The sequence below is a fragment of the Cyprinodon tularosa genome, unplaced genomic scaffold, assembly GCF_016077235.1.
Source record: "Cyprinodon tularosa strain WSP-4 unplaced genomic scaffold, ASM1607723v1 ctg8, whole genome shotgun sequence".
NCBI lineage: Eukaryota > Metazoa > Chordata > Actinopteri > Cyprinodontiformes > Cyprinodontidae > Cyprinodon > Cyprinodon tularosa.
This window is the reverse complement of record NW_024039562.1, coordinates 1,228,000-1,245,433: the sequence shown is the minus strand read 5'-3', so window position 1 is coordinate 1,245,433 and position 17,434 is coordinate 1,228,000. Positions and strand designations below refer to the sequence as shown.

The 17,434-nt window shown below is 37.6% G+C and overlaps 1 protein-coding gene across 3 annotated transcripts in view; it reads right to left on the bottom strand.

The window, feature by feature from the left end:
- LOC119774154 (sterile alpha motif domain-containing protein 10-like) overlaps window positions 1-17,434 on the bottom strand; it is a 77,471-nt gene that overhangs the window by 25,787 nt on the left and 34,250 nt on the right. For all 3 annotated transcript variants that reach the window (XM_038271537.1, XM_038271535.1, XM_038271536.1), the window contains one exon: window positions 12,519-12,703. In XM_038271537.1, coding sequence (XP_038127465.1) covers window positions 12,519-12,703 — 185 coding nt within the window. The remainder of the gene's footprint in view (window positions 1-12,518; window positions 12,704-17,434) is intronic.

Here is a 17,434-nt window from a genome sequence, read left to right as displayed (position 1 = left end):
CAGTTGTGTTAACAAAATGACAAATCTGTCGAAAGTCTAAAGTTTTGTCCTCTTGCTCATTGTGCCTGTCTCTGCTCTCACTGATCTGCATTCCCCTGGACCAACGATTAACTGTCAAAGAAGGATTCCTCCAAATCAGCCTTGACAGATTGAGGAATCCTCTGAGGTCCACCAGTGATGTCCCACTCCAAACCGGCATCTTCAGAAAGCTGGTCCCTCTGTCCCATTTCCCTCTGTTTTTGCCTGGTCATAAAATGTCCAATCTCCTTCCAGAAGTTCAAGTTGCTTACTCTGATGAATCAACCAGTGGCAGTTTCATATTCCAATAAACGGTTTAAAGGTCTCTCCTTGTTTTGGTTGAATTTCAGGTCTTTGGTTTTCTGGTCATTACAGAATATGTCAAAAGTTTAATTTGGAGACGTGGTTAGTAGTTAAAGTCATTGTCTTGAATGTATGGGACCCAGATTAGATTCCTGGTTTTATAAGGTAAAGCATCCGGTGATTTAAATTTTCCAAAACTTCTCATATGCTGTCCATTGCTTTTCATTGTTGAAACCCTTATTCCGGGAAGTCAGTCCCTCCTCTTAGTATTAATATATATTTTTTTACCTTTTGAACTAAATATCAATTTTGAGTTAGGCTAAAAAGACAAAATGTTCAATAATCTTCATCTAAATGCTATGATATTTTTCCTTCAGATTCACACCATGTTTTATGATCAGGAAATAATTGTAAGACACAAAACACACACACCTGGGAAGTTAAAAATTGAAAAAAAATTGGAAAGCAACTAATCACTGACCATTACCCAAAACAAAACACAACGTTTTTCTAAAAACTTTTCAACTCTTTTCAAGCTTCACAAGGTTCTGTTTTTTTTTTTTACCCCCCTTAAAATCTTAATATGATTGGAATTTGAATGAGCAATATTCGAAACATTTAATGCTTCTTAATGTCTGCAGGTTTTATAACACTTGAGGGGGGATGAGGGGGGATGGCATCCCCCTTCTTAAAAAAAATCTTGAAATAATCCTCCTACTTAAATGACCATCCCCCATCCCATCCCCTGTGACATTTCATCACTGAATGTGTACATTTCTATTACATATTAACAGTAATGGGAATAATATTGCCATTTTAACATTTTGCAGGCTGCGCGCTTCCAAGTAGCTGTATTGGTCTTAACAGCATCACGGCCATGCGGCAAAGCCAAAGTGATTTGAGGGCATGGGAAATAAGGAGGGGAGGGAATCTTCCGTAGGTTCCTGGTTCTAAGTTGCTGAGATCTTCCTCCCCTGCTTAGTTTGAGAAATAATGGGTTTAGAATTATGCCAGTTTCTCCACATAATCATACCTGCTCTCTGTGATTGTGGTATGAATTTCATAAGTCTGGGATAATAAATTTAAAAATAAGGATGAGAGGGTATCTTCAGCAGGTTTCAGGTTCTGAGTTTAACAAATAAAATGTCAGAAATTATCTATAATGGTGTTGATAGCAAAATCGAGAATTGCCATTCAGTGAGCAGAGAATTTATTCATCGCACACTGACTAAAGTACATCGAGTGAAACGTGTCTCATTACAAGTAAAATCCTATTAATTCGAATGTATCTGTCCACCAAAACTATCAATTTTAAGGCTTCCATGTATAAGAAATATGAAAACATTAAGAATATGTTTAAAATTTCCCTTTTCGTTCATATTTTAATCTGTTTTCTCATCAATGGGCATGAGTTTAGGGCGGGAGGTAATTCTCTGCACAACAGATTATTAAGATTATTATCTTGAAAGAACTGCCAAATGTGATGTCAATGTCTGACATCTGACTGCAAGGTCCCTCCTGTGATTTGCAGGATGCCTGTTGTCTGATAAATGGACCTGTTAGAATAGTTTTAACTCATTAATTGCCAGCATGTAGCTTAGATTGCTTTAAATTAGCCATTGGAAGCAATACTGGTTTTCTGATAAACATAAAATAAAAGTTAGTAAAATATTAGATTTTATATATGCTTATTTCATTTACAGGCTAATTCTTATGTATTTGAATTTGTAAGCAGTTTTTTTCAGATATCAGCTGTTTCAATATAATCGATTGAATTTGAATAAAATATACTTGACTTGAAAGGATTCAGATATTCATTTGCAATGTTTTGTGAGGTTTTACAAATCTTAATAAGTTCATTGTCAAAGATTTTCCAAAGTAAAATCAAAGAAGTGGCCTACCATGACTAAGAAGCTGATCGCTGTGGGAAATTTGTCCTCTGCATTAGTCCCTAACTATGATAGCCATGCCAGTCCAGGGACTGACTGCAGTTCTACTGTAAGGTGCCGGCATACCTGACATGTAACAACCACATCATGCATATTGCTTTAGGTTAATAGAATATATTAATTAGGTTATGAATGCTTCCAAAAAAATAAAAAATTACACCATCCCCCTTTTTTATATATTTTTTTTTACAACTGGACTACTGCTTATAAGCAAAAATTAATTCTTGGATTTTAACAAAGATGTTAAACTGTTGTGATGCTGTTGGAAGGTAAACCTTCAGTTTTAAGCCTTTTTCAGAAAAATAAGTTTCCTTCTAATACTGCCCTGTTTTAGCTCCAGCCAATGTCCTATCAAATCTGTTCAGGTTCCTTGTCTATAAATGTCTAAATAAAAAGTTAATCCTAACAGTATAAAGCTGCCACTCCGATTCATTGTAGGGATAATAGTTTGCTAATGGTGATATGTAATTTTCACTGAAATACATAAGACAAACATTTCTGATTCTGTCTGACAAGAAGCCTCTTCTAATATATAATAGGCTTTCTTTTAACATGTGCTTTCTTCCACTCTTCTATAAAGGTGAAATATGAGCAGAACATGCAAAGTTGACAGATTCTCTGACCTTAAATGTGGATCTCTCTTGTGGCTGATCTCCTCACTGGAAAATTCTCTCTGAACTACAGTGATGATTGGATTGCAACATGTGTAATATGGGTAATATGAAAAAGGCAAAAGGTTTGACTGTCTTTTAAGGTTCAGCATTGGCCAAAGAATGATGAGGCAATTCCACAAACAAGGGAGTTCCAGGTTTCCGAATAAGAGTTGGTTATGTAGAAAATAGATGCTTGTTGAATTCCTTGTTTTAGAGACACAAGCTGTTAAATAAAAATATTTCAGTGTGAAGGTCTCCAATAAATGACGAAAAGAGAAGTTCTGTAATAGTATTATAGTAAAAATAGTTTGATGCATTTCCACCCATCCTTTCCAAAGCCAAACTCTGACTTTCTCAGTAGTTCCCCATCGATCATTCTGTTTGTATACTGAAGCCACATTCTTTTTTTCAATTCACTGCTCCCTTTGATCTATCATGTCCCATATCCTCTTCCACTCAGTCCAAATACATTTAAGCCTCCACTGCCTGACACTCTCACTCCACATCTTTTTTGTCCTTTTTCATCTTTTGCTGTGTTTGGTCTTTACAGGACCTTGACTTTAGGAGGCTGAAGTATGCTTTGTTGTCTGTTGTTGATTTTGTCTATGCATTTCAGTTCACAGTGTACTTGTGTGTAAGGTAATCAGGGATCAGTCAGAAGTTAAGGGAGCATGGGGAATCAGCTAAATTGGTTATTTGTGACCAGTAACACAGCTCTTCCGATTGGCTGCCTGTTAGACCCTGAGTGAGATGGATGACCAATGACACGCTAATTACCTATAAAAAATTGAGTTTGCTGGGATTTATAGAACACTTTTTTTTTATTGAATGCATATCTTGTACTGACTTCTCTCTCTCTACTGTAAATCTTCCCTGGTTGTCACTTCATTGCTCCACAGGATACTAAAAACTCCCCTATCATCCCTGCAATCTGCTGTCTGACCAAACAACTTTCTTTTCCTCAATCTTTTGTACCCATCGAACTCTTGCTCTCCTGTCATCATAGAGTCAGATCTGCAATCTGTCTCTCTGATCCCAAAGACCCTGACAGATCTTGACATATGATCCAACACATCTCCTCCATTCGTCTCCCGTACTGATCCCCCTTTTTGTAGAATCCTTCCTGAGCCCCTCTTTCTTGGCAGACTATTTCATCATTTAGTGCTTTGTTATCTTGTCCTACTCAGTCTAGGCTTGTGTCTTTTTGGTAAGTGCATCAGGGTGATTTTGTAAATGATTCTGTTACTTTTGTAAGTAACTTTGTGGAAATGTGTGAACTGCCAACTTCAGCAAGCCTTGTGTGGTTATGTCTGCTTGTCCACGGGAATCTAAGCGTTTAAAAAGGCTCACACTCATGTAAATATGTGCTGCCTCTCAGTGGGTGGACAAAGAGCCAGATGGGATTTTCACAAAGCTCCCTATTTAGCATGAGTCAAACATGTGTCTTGAAGAGTGTAACACATCACTGAGTGCCAGGACAAGGACAATATAGCCTAATGCATGTCTGGCTCTTTGGCCAGCAGCTCATATATGTCTTTATGTCTCTAAGTTTTGCAAAACAACTCTCCCTTGATCATCACCTTATTGTTTCAGTTTTGATCCACAGACGTGATGACTAGATTTGATTGAATGTTCTAAGTTTAAGGTCCAGTCATTCACTTAGTGAAGATGTTTCCTAAAGGTGACTGTGTGCATTCTAAGATTTTGTGACTTACAGTGCAGACAAGACAAGGAAAGATTTCACGAAGGACAAAGAGGTTGCATCAGATTCCTGGTAAGAAATAACTCCTACTTGGTTTCTTTGAAATAGAGAGATGAAAACGCACTGCATCATTGTCTTGTCTAACTGAGGAGTGAAATCGTAGACCAGAGGATAAAGCCTTTAGGTGCTACTGCCATAACAAATACAAGCACATGTCTGTTGTATTTAAAGCAATAGTAGTAAAGAGAAAAAACCCACTATGGCTGGTTCTTCATGTTGTGAAATTATAAACAAATGTTGGTACAAAGACTGGGCTCATTGGATCAGATTTAACTGTGTTTGTTGTTTTTCACTAAGGAATAGATTCAGGTTCAACCGCGTTTCTTTTTCCAAATCAGTAAATCCCATATTAGGCAACACCAGGTCATGCTTTTTAATGTACATTCTGTAACAAAGTATCGGGTGTATCTTAATATCAATGGGATGTTTACATTTAAGTCAATGACAACCAAAATGTAAGATAAACTATTAAAAGAAATTAGTGTTCAACAACATATTGAGAATTATTTAAGGTCTGCATGCATTCAGGCTCCGACTGACCATAAGAAAGAGAGATTTTCAACAGACATAAGGAAAAATTGCACTGTTTTATTCTCTCATGATTTTGTGCACTGCTTTTAATGAAACAAGGAATTTGAATGTGTTGGCAGCCTAATGAAAAGTCAGAAGTAAGTTGGAAATCCTAAACTATACAATATCATATGAAAAAAATACAGTTTCTGTCATTCTGGCTGTGCTATCATTTTCATAAGTTTAAATTTAGTTGTTGTTCCATCAAAAGTCAACGGCTCAAAGTAATTAGGCAGCTGGAGAGATTAATCTGTAGATAATACAGAGGATTGCATTCAGCTGCTGCTCTAATGTTAAGTAATGGGAATGGGTTCTAAATGTAGACTAACAAGTTCGAATGATTTCCATCTTGTTACACACTTGATTTATGTTGATATTTTGATACTTGGACATGGTTGGATTTTTTGTGAAGGTTATCATGCTGTGAGAATCTCATTACTCATTTCATGGGATGATAATTACCGTTCAATGGTTTAATGGAAACCATCAAAATCAGCAAAGGACAATTTCATTTCTGCAATTGTGATTCTTTTTACTAAGCCTACAAATATAAAACCGACTGCATGATGATTACTAGATGTTTTCAGGTAGATTAATTTGAAAGATCCTTACTTGCACACAGTAAAACCTCAGGTTTAACTTTGCAGAGCACCTGTTTAACGACGATTACTTAACGCGTACCTTTCTGACCTATATATTTTGCTTTAGCTGCAACTGAGATTTTAAGAGAAATACAGAAAGTGTATTCCTAATCTAACTTTGATACAAAGTTTGACCCCATAGGCAGCACTTGTAGTCATTTTTAAAAGTCTGTCCCAATTTTTACAATATTTTTTACCTCTGCGATTACAGTGAACCATGAACGTGCTTGTAAAACATAGGTGCTGTCTGCCCGTACCTTCCTGCTCTTCCTGTTTGGCTGCCATGCACTCCCACAAAACTGCGGATGTGCACACCAACTTGAAAAAAGACAATATATATTATTTAGTTCAAATCAGAAAGGACTTGAAATTACTAAAAAAAACATTCATTCAACCAGGAGATTAGGTATTTTGAAGAACATGTGTGTGTGTTTTCTCCATTAATTCACTTCTTTGTGTCAGTGTCAGAGCAAAAGGTCAGCCACAGCACTCTGTAATGAGAAGGGAAAAATAATAACAGGGTAGTCTTTCTTATTCGCCGACCAAGGCAAAGCAAATTAGCGCACGGAGAAGGAGCTTTGCTTCCTGTAACAAGCTCAGCCCTGCTTCAGAAAAGGCAGGCTTCTTAAATTGTGTCTTTGTTATTCCACCTAGTCCCTGGTCTCATCTAAACATTCAACCACAAGCTGTGTGGCAGACAGCAAAATGAGCCATGCACAGCAAATCCTCCAATAGCCCCCATCTGGTTATCCAAACAGCAGCCAAGGCACGGATGGCACAGAAGGTGCGCCGATGAGACAGTCGCTCATTATCTAAAAAGATCGAGTAAACAGAAAGGTCTCAGTATTTGGTCTCCATCCAGCAACCAAAACGCAGTTAAACCTATTAAAAATCAATAATATTTAATTCTGTTATTCCATCACCTGAACGATTGCAATAACATTATTATAATTTAAATGTTTTGTACTCTTTCCATCATTATACGGAATATAAAATCTATTATGTATGTTGTTAAAACTCTATTTAAAATATACTTAAACACTGTTGACATCTTTAATATTAACAGCTACATTTGTGTATGAAGAAACAGTACCACAACCTCCTTTCTCCTCTCTGTCATCATTATCTCTCATCACCCTCTGACTGGGAGTTTGCACAGCGATGCATAACGTGCTCTATCAGCTTTGTTAAGTACATAAGAAGGATTCCCCAGGTTCTACTTTACATCAAGACACTGAGCCATGCTTTACTTAAACTGTTTCCTCATTAAGGCCTGTGTGTGCGCAGCCAGTTTAATGGAGAATAATCTAATCATCCTGAGAGGACTGCACACACACACGCACACACCTGCACCCTAAAAACCCCCCCACATTTTTATAATTACAGATGTATGATCCAAGATTGTGGTATTTTGCAAATGTACAGACAAAACTCAGAGGGCTGGACTGCACTTGCATTTGTTGAATAATGCATAAAGAAGTTGTCGCCACTAGGAAGTGATAAGCCATAGTTCTCATGGTATAAAGGAGCTGTAATTATCCAAGCTTTGTGTAATCAGACGGAAATAACTCTGCACTCGTCTCTTATTAAGCCTTTTACATTTGTTATAGCTAAGAGGACTCTCTTTTATAAATTATAGAAACTGAATAGATACTTTGTGTGTATCTTACAGCCTCTGAATTACAAATTTTCTCAAAAGCAGTCATAAAATGAGGTGAAAGACGTCCACTGGGCTATCTGCTTTCTATCATTTAAAAATTTAAAAGGAAAGAGGAAAATGAACAATGAAATAAAGTTTTGATGAAGCAGCATTTGAAACAAAATCTTGCAGGGGCTGCTTTTGCATTGTCTTACTGCAATAATCAACCACTAAGTATTCCTCACATGCCACACAGCACTCCAATTAGTTTTATATCTGCTGTGAAAACTCATTACTTTTAGGGCTTTTGTAAATCCCTGGTGGGCAAAAAAAGATATCCGTAAAATAGATTAATATTTCAGACGCATCTATCATTAAAAATGGTCTCTGTTCTATGTAAAATGGACTCACTTAGACCACACAAGCACTGTTACATCAGAGCTTGTACAGCTGTTACATAATCAATTCCTCCTCTGATGGTTCTAGCACCCCAGAATCAAATAAGATCAGGCAGCAATATGAGCTAAAACTATTATGTTGGCAGTCTTGAGATTTGTTCTGCATGGTTGCAACACTTGTACAGATCATTCTGTGTCATCTCTTGTGACATCTTACAGCTAGGTTTATCAATTAGTTCCTAACTTGAACTATTAAGAAAACGTACTCCTTCTAGCTCCAAATGGGACCTAAAGTTTACTTAATTGGAAAATATGTTTTAAAAGCGTTAAAGTGATTAACATGAACTCATCTCAAACTAAGGAGATTTGTGAGCCTATGTGAAGCTCTTAAAATAAAATTTATTGCAGTTTTTAGATATAATTTGCCCTCATTTATCAGCAGTCCCTCATTGTATGCGTATAGTTAATTAACCTGCCCAATATCCAACTTAACATTAAGGGAAATAGCGAAAGACTATAGATCATGACAAAGATTTAAAAAAGGCAAAAATACGAGGAAAATAAGACAATGTAAAAAAAAATCCAGAAATATGATTTTTTTAACTATTCATTTGTATGCTACAGCTGCAAATAAGTATTTGAACACCTGAGAAAGTCAATGTTTATATTTGATGCAGTATTGCTTGTTTGCAATTACAGAAGTGAAACATAGTTTCCTGTAGTTTTTCATCAGGTTTTCACACACTGCACACTCCTCCACACATTTCTCTAGATCAGTTTTGTTTCTGGACTGTTGTCGTGAGAGGCTGATTGCCGCTTGTAACCCCCTGTACACTACACAACTCAAGACGCACTATCAGGCTGAAAGTCGGCCTGGTCGAAAGATTCTCGCACGACTGGAAAATCGCCCCAAAAATCGCACAGTGTACGCCCGGCTTTATCCAGAAGTAAAGCAATCGCACTTTTCTCTCACTCCCAACTTGGTGGGTGCCTGCAAATTTGGCATGTCTTCCCTGGAAATGTCTTTCCAAATTACTCTTTTATTAGTTGACAACTTCTACTGACAAAGCAAACATGTAGGCAATCCCTCCGCATTGGTAATGAAAGAAAATTATTCAATCTATTCTTCTTTGAATCCTGTTCTGATCAGTTCTTCCTTTTCCCTTTGGGATCCATGGCCCGAGACACACCTGCCGCATTGATTTCAACATCCACTTGCCTGGCACCACGCTGCGCCAAACCTGTGTTGCAGGCTATGACGCATATCTTCATTGAGAGAAATGTTTACATTTGTTGTTTTAACAAAAAAATCCATCTTTTTATATTTTCATACCTTTTTGAAAAAACTCCAGGGAGCCGCAAGGGGGGCATTAAAGAGCCACATGCGTCTCTGGAGCACCGGTAATCGACTTCTGACCTATGATTTTATTATGAAATGTCGACAGCGAGACATTGACAGAAAATGTTATAGGGTTGTCAAGGGTAACGGCAGGGAGGTAGATGATCTGCTACTATGAAACAATCATTCCAGCCGTTATATGAGGTAAACATGCCCACTGTTATATTCAATGCCAGCAGAGGAATGCCATATTATGTTATGCGATAACTTTTTATTTGGTAACGAGCGTAGCGCTAATGTCTGCTGGGATGGCAACATCATCGGCAGAAATTAAAAAATTATTCTGTCCTAAAACCCACATTAAAGGCACACTATGCAACATTTTTCAGTTAATTAATGTGTTCCATAACGTTTTGGATGATTAAATGAGTCATTTCAGGTTGAACAAAGGTATTCTCGGCCGCCCTGGTGGTCTGTGGGGGAAATACTGCACTTGCAATTGCAGGAGCACCGACCCGCACCCACAGGCTCAGAAGTCTCGTGAGAGTCAGTCTTGCTTTACGGCGAGAACTGCTACACCCCCCAGTTAAAAGCATTCTCGTTGCTAGCACAGTGGCGATCTTTGTGCAGTTATGCTACGTTCACGCAGCAAAAGCAGCAAAATCGTGTCTGCTGCTTCCTTTTTGCTGCTTGTACCAGTTAGTTCTGACGCGCGGCTGAAGCAGCTTTGCTGCTCTGGCTGCGCGGTGCAAAAGTGTGTCTGACGCGCGTTGGGCGGAGCTTCACTATCCTTTCTCTGCCTTGCAGCTATATTTGCTGTGATCATTTGGAATAAAGTAGTTTTAATATGTGTTTAAATGAGAAAATCCACCTGAAAACGTAATCAGTGCCGTCAGTTCATTCAGATTATTATCCTGCCTTCAATATTTTTTCTGTCGGAGCCGCTCAGACCCCCACATACCAGCGGTGCGCCGACAGAAGGAATCCCTTCATCAGCAGCCTCTGGCCAGGTCGCCTCCTCGCGGTTCACCCAGGCAGCTGGTAGGTGTTTTTCATCTAAATAATCCAAACTGCATATTCTGCCGGCAGATTTCTGCATTTTAAGTTAATTTAGGCGTCAATAAACTGTTTAAGAGGAGAGATCATAGCCTCTGATCATCAGCGCTGTGTCTCTCTCCCTGCTTCAGCTGCTCAGACGCGCTGGGCCTGCTGCTCAAAACGTGCCGCGGGACCTTTTGCTGCGCCTTGACGCGCCTCAACCATTGACTTTGCATGTAAACTCGCTGCTTCTGTCGCGCCAGCTGCGGTGTGAACGCAGCAGCATTAGTCATTCGTTGCGTTCGCCTGTCTGCTAAGCTCAAAACAACCGCGCCTGGCTTGACGGAGAAACCAGGAGAACAGCTGTGCATATTTACGACAGTGCACTTTTACTTTCGCCCTCTGGGGGGAGCCTCGCTGGAAAATCAACACCGGTTGCATAGTGTACCTTTAACAGAAACGACTATTTGACCTGCACAAATAAAGTAGCACAGAAAAACTAGATATTTTGTGTTCAATTCGGACCTCTGGATGACCTATAAAATCATCTTTAATATATCTGAAACAAAAGTAGCACATATTTTTTTTGTGTTTGTTTTACAAGTTATATCTAATAATTTTAACTACACAAACCTTCCTTGATGAAGCACTAACCATCCAGTCTATCTGATTTATCCTGTGGTTAGGGTGTCAGCTTCACACACCTGAAACTTCTCCAATTTAGTAACGTGGTCCGGGGTGTGAACACTGCATCTGAAATGCAGAGTGGTGAACTCCCCATGGGGCTGGTGGAAATCCCATGTGACACCACGGTCGGCCTGGATGCACCTTTACAGACAACATTTGTTATGAATCCTAAATGTTTGTATTATTTTTTAGGCTGGCTGACTGTTTACATCTCCCCACTCTGTTCTGCTCTGCTAATTAGGGTAAGCAGATGCACCTTATCACTCTCCCAATCACCTTCATTCATCCCAGCTGTTTCTCAACCTATTTATACCTGTCTGTCTCATTTATTCCTAGGGTTCTTTCCTGCACGCTACACTGAAATTAGGCCAATGTGCTTTGATTATGTTTGTTTTAGTATATCAGGCCTTTGACTGAAATCTGGCACCTTCTAATAGGGTTCAAACAAGCTGCAGCCAGTAGCTAACATTATAAAATATACACAGAAATTTGGTAAATGCATTGAATGTAATGTAATGGCCACAAGAACAGTGTATTTAAACACATTTGAACACATAAGTGAGAACCATGTCTGTTTGAGGACATCAAGTCAGTGCTATGATAATGTGGACCACTCGCCCACCCTGCCAGCTCTATACACTCTCATCTAAAAAGACTTAACCCAAGTTTGCTTGCAGGCAGGTGAACAGGTAATCTAAGATAAAGGTCTGATTAAGTGTCCAAGCTCAGTTTTTTTAACCACACTCACTATCCGTTTCTTATTACAAAAGTTTGACATAAAAAGTGGTTAGCTTTAAGATTTATATATTAAGTTAGAGGATTTTCCCACAAATTCATAAAAACATTAACCCAACCAACAACTGTCTGATATTTTCAACTCAATTAATTTCAGTTTATTTATATAACACCTATTCACAAAACACATCCTCTCAAGGCACTGTACAGAGACAATTCAACCAGATCATACAGTCAGATTGGTTCAAAATATTCTAAAGAACATGGAGTCATTGGCTTGACAGAAATCCCTAATATACAAAACAAAATATATATCTTATACCTTCACAATATAAGATGCATAAAATAGTTACTGGAACCATTTGATTGACAAGGTATAAACCAAGCTCTGTGGAAAACGTGAAAAAGTCTTGCTACCAGTATGAGCGTCTCACCAATCATAACTGTAACACCTTTAAAACCAGCAAACAAATGTTTTGTAACTCAGTATTTTGTAAATGAAAGAAACGAAGCAATATTTTGAAAGCCACTCTCCTCATTGTGTATCCTTTGAGTGCAATAGTTCTAAGAAATTCTTCATAAAAACAAACACTAATGAAAAAAAATCTAACATAACGTAAAACTGGGATATATATACACATATATACATAAATATGTGTATATATGCAAATATATATATATTTGCAGCCAGATTTTTGTCTTTTCATCATTAAAACCACTTCTGAGCATCTTTTTCATGCATCAAATATGCAAAGTTTCTGCTCTGTTTAAGCATAATGTTTCTACCTGGATGCCCTCCGTGCCAGGCTGTTGCAGTAATTTGACGGTGCGTGTGTGCTGTGTCTTCTGGCCCCGGCCATCATGCCAGGTCAGGTTGCTGCCTCCGGCCCGACGCGGCAGCTGGTAGCTCAGCTCCTCAGCAGACACCGTGTGCTCCAGGGAGGCACGGCAAAAACTGAAGCTGGACGCCGCTGGTCAGGAAAGAAGGAAAGGAAAATTGAAGAATACAAGCTTACCAACACACTGTGTTTGTTCACAGTTAATCTTTACAACAACATCTGAAACCACACATTCCTATTTTTTCATAAAGATGTTAAAGACAATTAAAGGAGATAACAGATTAGATAACCTTTACATCTTAATGTTTAAGATCTTGCCATCCTTCCTTTTCTCTGTCCCTTGAACACACAGTTCTTTCAAGAAAGTTGGATGGATGGACAGAAGTGTTGGCTGTGACATGGGTTCAAATTATTTGTCAGTTTGGGGTCAGGGTGCAGGTCTGTGAAAGCCATGGGGCATTCTCTGCTTTTTAGAGAAAGCTGAACAGGCAGCTAACCTTTGCTATATTTCATCTGTAGCTGAGTATTTATCTGACAAAAATAAAACAAAATTTAGTTATTGGCCTGTTTTTTTTTTTGTTTTTTTTTGTAAACGAAGGGTAACTTTAATACAATTTAATATGAATTAATGAAGAGGAGAAACCTTAGCTAAAGTGTTTGGAAAATCTATTGGAAGTTTTCAGAACCATGGTTTTATCCAAAGCTCACTTTTCAAGAGAACTTTTCAAAATGACATACTAAACTGTGAGTAGTACCCCCTTGCATAATTTGTACTGTTAATTTATGGTTATATGATTTGGCAAAAAGTCAAGTTATGGAGCAGGAACGGTTAACAATAATCACAGGTTAAAATCATTGCAATTCATTTTAATGCAGAATTAATGTGGTTATAAAGCTTAAGTAAGCATATGTCCATGAGAATTACAAAACTGCTAAATTACCGCCCCGGTAATTCCATATAAGGCTACAAATTCCAGCACTTGTTAGACAGCGTTCATTCAAAAAAAGGCATTGAAGATGAAGAAGAGATATTTTACCAGTTTAGAGATCAAAGTTCTACTGACTGAAAGCTGAGCACGAGCCAAGAAGTGAGTAATAAATCACAAGAACTGTAAATGCCATCACCTATACAAGTCTAGGGTTTAAAAAAGACCAACTGGAATTACTGCCAACTCCACACACTGATCATAGGGTGTGTAGGAGCCTTTTATAAGCTTCGGTGTATAGGTTTTTGGGCAAAAGGTGGCGGCACTGTGTGCTTGTGTTCAAATCTGTATAGGTAGGAACCTTCTGCTGGGTGACAGGTGTTGCTCCTAGGCAAGTGAACACAGTTTTTTGACCGTTCTAATTTGTATGTTTAGCTCATTAGAATCCTTACACATTGGAGTTTGAACCATTAAACAGATCACATCGTTTTTATTATATGTATTCAGTATCAAAGAAACAGGCTAAAAGTATGGATATCACATTATTGGACGCAGGTGAAGCCAGCGACAACACGCGTCAATCAGGTGTTTACACAAGAAGCATTTAGGCATAGGATAGGATTTTACAATATGGATAGATTTAACAGATAAAATAAATACAAAATGCCCAAATGAAAACAAACATTCTGTTTTAAGGCAGCAGATGTTTGAGGGGAAAAACTAGCAGCAGTAATAAAGAGTGAAGACATAAACATGCTTCTTAGACAACAAGGCAGCCTGAGTGAAGAACATTCAATACTGAGATTCTATGCCTATGAAGCAAGAAAGAACAACAGGAAAGAAAAGGAATCTGAAAAAGGCATGTCACGAATCAGCCATGTATAACCTTATCCTGACTTGTTTCCACCATTTATTTGCATTATTACTCTGCAAAGTTGAGCATTATTCTCGTTCTCCTTACTTTGTTACAACTAATTCTTTATACTTCAAAGACCCTTCTTCTTCTCTTTAGTGTACTTTTTTTTTACCATTTCTTTGTCTTTTCATTGTTGTCACGTCTCTGAGGTTGTCCGGATCAACCGGGGTCCAACTCGGAAATAATTACTGCCAGTCAGCGTAACGGTGGGAGACAGGAGGAAGGAACATGAAAAACTAAGCGCCTTAAAACCCTGAAGACCTGTCAATCTCCCAGAAAAAGACAAGAGAAAGCATAGAGGCGGGAATGAGACTGACAAGAAGGAGAAGGGGGGTGTTGAGCTGTAAATTAGTACTGGATTCCTGTAAAACAACCTTGACTCTATCAAGGTAAAAACATCTCAAGAGAAAGAGAAGCTTGCACGAGTTAATTTCACAAGCCAAAACATTGCTGTTAATAGACAATGACTCCACACTTAATAGACATGGGCTTTAATATTAAGTAGTGGTGGATTGCGACTCCCCTCATCTATTACAATCTACATCTAATCCACAATGCTGGACTCCCTCTCCTAAAGCGGCCATAAAAATGAAGGCAAATCTCTTATTCTGCACTCTCTAATGGACTTAGTTAGTTTAACCTTGTGGCTCAGGATACCACAGAGAATTTAAGATCAGCCAAAGATAATTTAATGTCCACAAAGTCAAACTAATGTCTCTTTAAGTGTCTTCATACAATGAGCCTAAGAAAAGGGGATTGCTGTTTATTTAGGCACTTTTCAATCTCGTTAGATCTTTGTGATTTCAATCAGAATGAGGGGTTATCTCTCATCTTTCCTCGTCCACAATAATATGCATAGGATGAGCTTGGCCAACTGCCAAATCCCAGCAGTCCTATTTGTCACTATCTGGTGTTGTATTATCTCTCAGTACCCCTGTGAGTGACTTTTATCACCTCCACCCAGAGGAGTGGCGGAAAACAGGGGATGACAGAGCGGGAATTGTGTGAGTCAAAATGTAATAAATTCATAAAAAGACAGAAAATACAATAAAGGAAGACAATTTTTATAAACAATTTTTTTGCATTATAGTGACCCATAGACACATCTATCACTAATACATCCGTAGGTTGAATACCTTAATAACTCCAAATGTCCATTTTTAAATATCTATATTTCAACATCACCCTAACTCTTAACATACCCTTAAAAGCTGCAAATCATTTGTATATTTTTCCCAGGATTACATTTATTCTTTTTACTGAAATATATTGCCAATGTTGTTTGCCCAAGAAAAAGTGTAATATTGTCCTTTTTTTTAACAAAATAAAAAGACAAAAATAAAAGAGTATTTTGTGAAAGATTATCCAAAAAGGTCCACAATGTCAGAAATTACTGTAAAAAAATCCCTTATTTTAACAGACTATACAGAACAGTAAAGAACAGCCCCTCAAAAAACCCTAAGATGGTCATTTAATTGTGATGGCAGGATTGAAAACAGATTAATAACCCTTAACATTAACAATACCAAGTACAATTCTAAATTGCCACTAATTTTTATAAGTGGTGGTGTCAGGGTAGAGTGAATGAATCAACAAATGGCAACAGAAGCATACATCCAAAAGCAAAAAACTGGAAATAAAAAAAAAAACAGGAGACACCACAGAGAAACACACGTGAGGAGTAGGTAATGAAGAGAAAATGGCACTGATGAACTACAGAGGACGATTTTATATGGGAGAAGGAACCAATAGTGGAGTAATCGGTTAATTGGGAGCAGGTGTGGATAGAAGCAACTAGAAAGGAGCGAAGGGGAAAGGATAAGGGAACCAGTGGACAACAAAGAGCAACCAGGGAAAACGGGACTTAACTTAAACTAGAAAAGAACTAACTAAAACTAGACCAAGGAATAAATCGCAAAAATGATATAAATGTTGACAAATCAGAGTAACATCAAATAAAGCATAGCTGAGAGCCCAAAAAGGAAAACTTACACAGAAACAATAGTGATAGATCATGGCAGGTGGCTTATTAAAGCGTTCCCCATTAGGTTTTACATCAAATTTAACTTTTAAAAAGTATCTCCAAAGAGTTTATTTTACATCCTTTAAGATTTAATTTGTCTGAAGCCTTAACGCATTGCTTATATTGATTTTTTCTTTTGCAAAAAGTGATGGTGTCCATAAAAAAGAGCTTGTTAACACATTTGACCTTTAATAGTTTTATAATTTCATCCTGCAGTTTTTATTAAAATCTGTGTAACACGGAAAACAGAGCATTTACCTAGATTGATAACATAGTCCGTGTTGTAAAACAAGAAATTGGATTTCAATCTGGCGGAGGCATAAAAACACTTTTCAAAGCTGTATAGCTTTTAAGTTAATTTACATTGACATCATCTTGAAATCTATCACACTGGATTATCATCCCCTAGATTTCTTAAGAGATAGTTAATATCCATAAACCATCTTGTTATTATAAACAACAGGTCATTTTAATAACATTGATCTACAGTGATGAAGATCAAGAGGTGTCCTTCATGTTTCAGACGTGCCCTTCTCTAACAAACCTCAATCAATGTCTTAATGACCTCTTTAGGGTATCATTAAGTTCAGTAGAGGAGTGGTTCATTTGATTAAGAAGTGTTGAACCTGAAACAAAGTGGGACACTGGCTCTTGGAGGATAACAAAGAACCTAATTATCCACCTTATGATTTGTTTTTTATTAAATCTGCATTTATCTGTGGGTATAGTCTCTTGCTTTAGAAATTGGTCTTTTGGAATAATGAAATAAGGATTTAAGTCTGTAAATTTAAATATTTTTTCTACCGTACTAAATCTTTAATTCGCATTTTATTTGTCTTAAAAATAGGAACGGGACAGTTTCTATTTTCAAAGCATTTCAAGGATTTAAACATTTAGTCCTCTGAACTATTAAAATGCTGCATAATATTGTTCCTTAAATCTATTTAGATTGAAATTTTCTACATCTTGTGTCGATCATATTGATTTATTTAACCTCT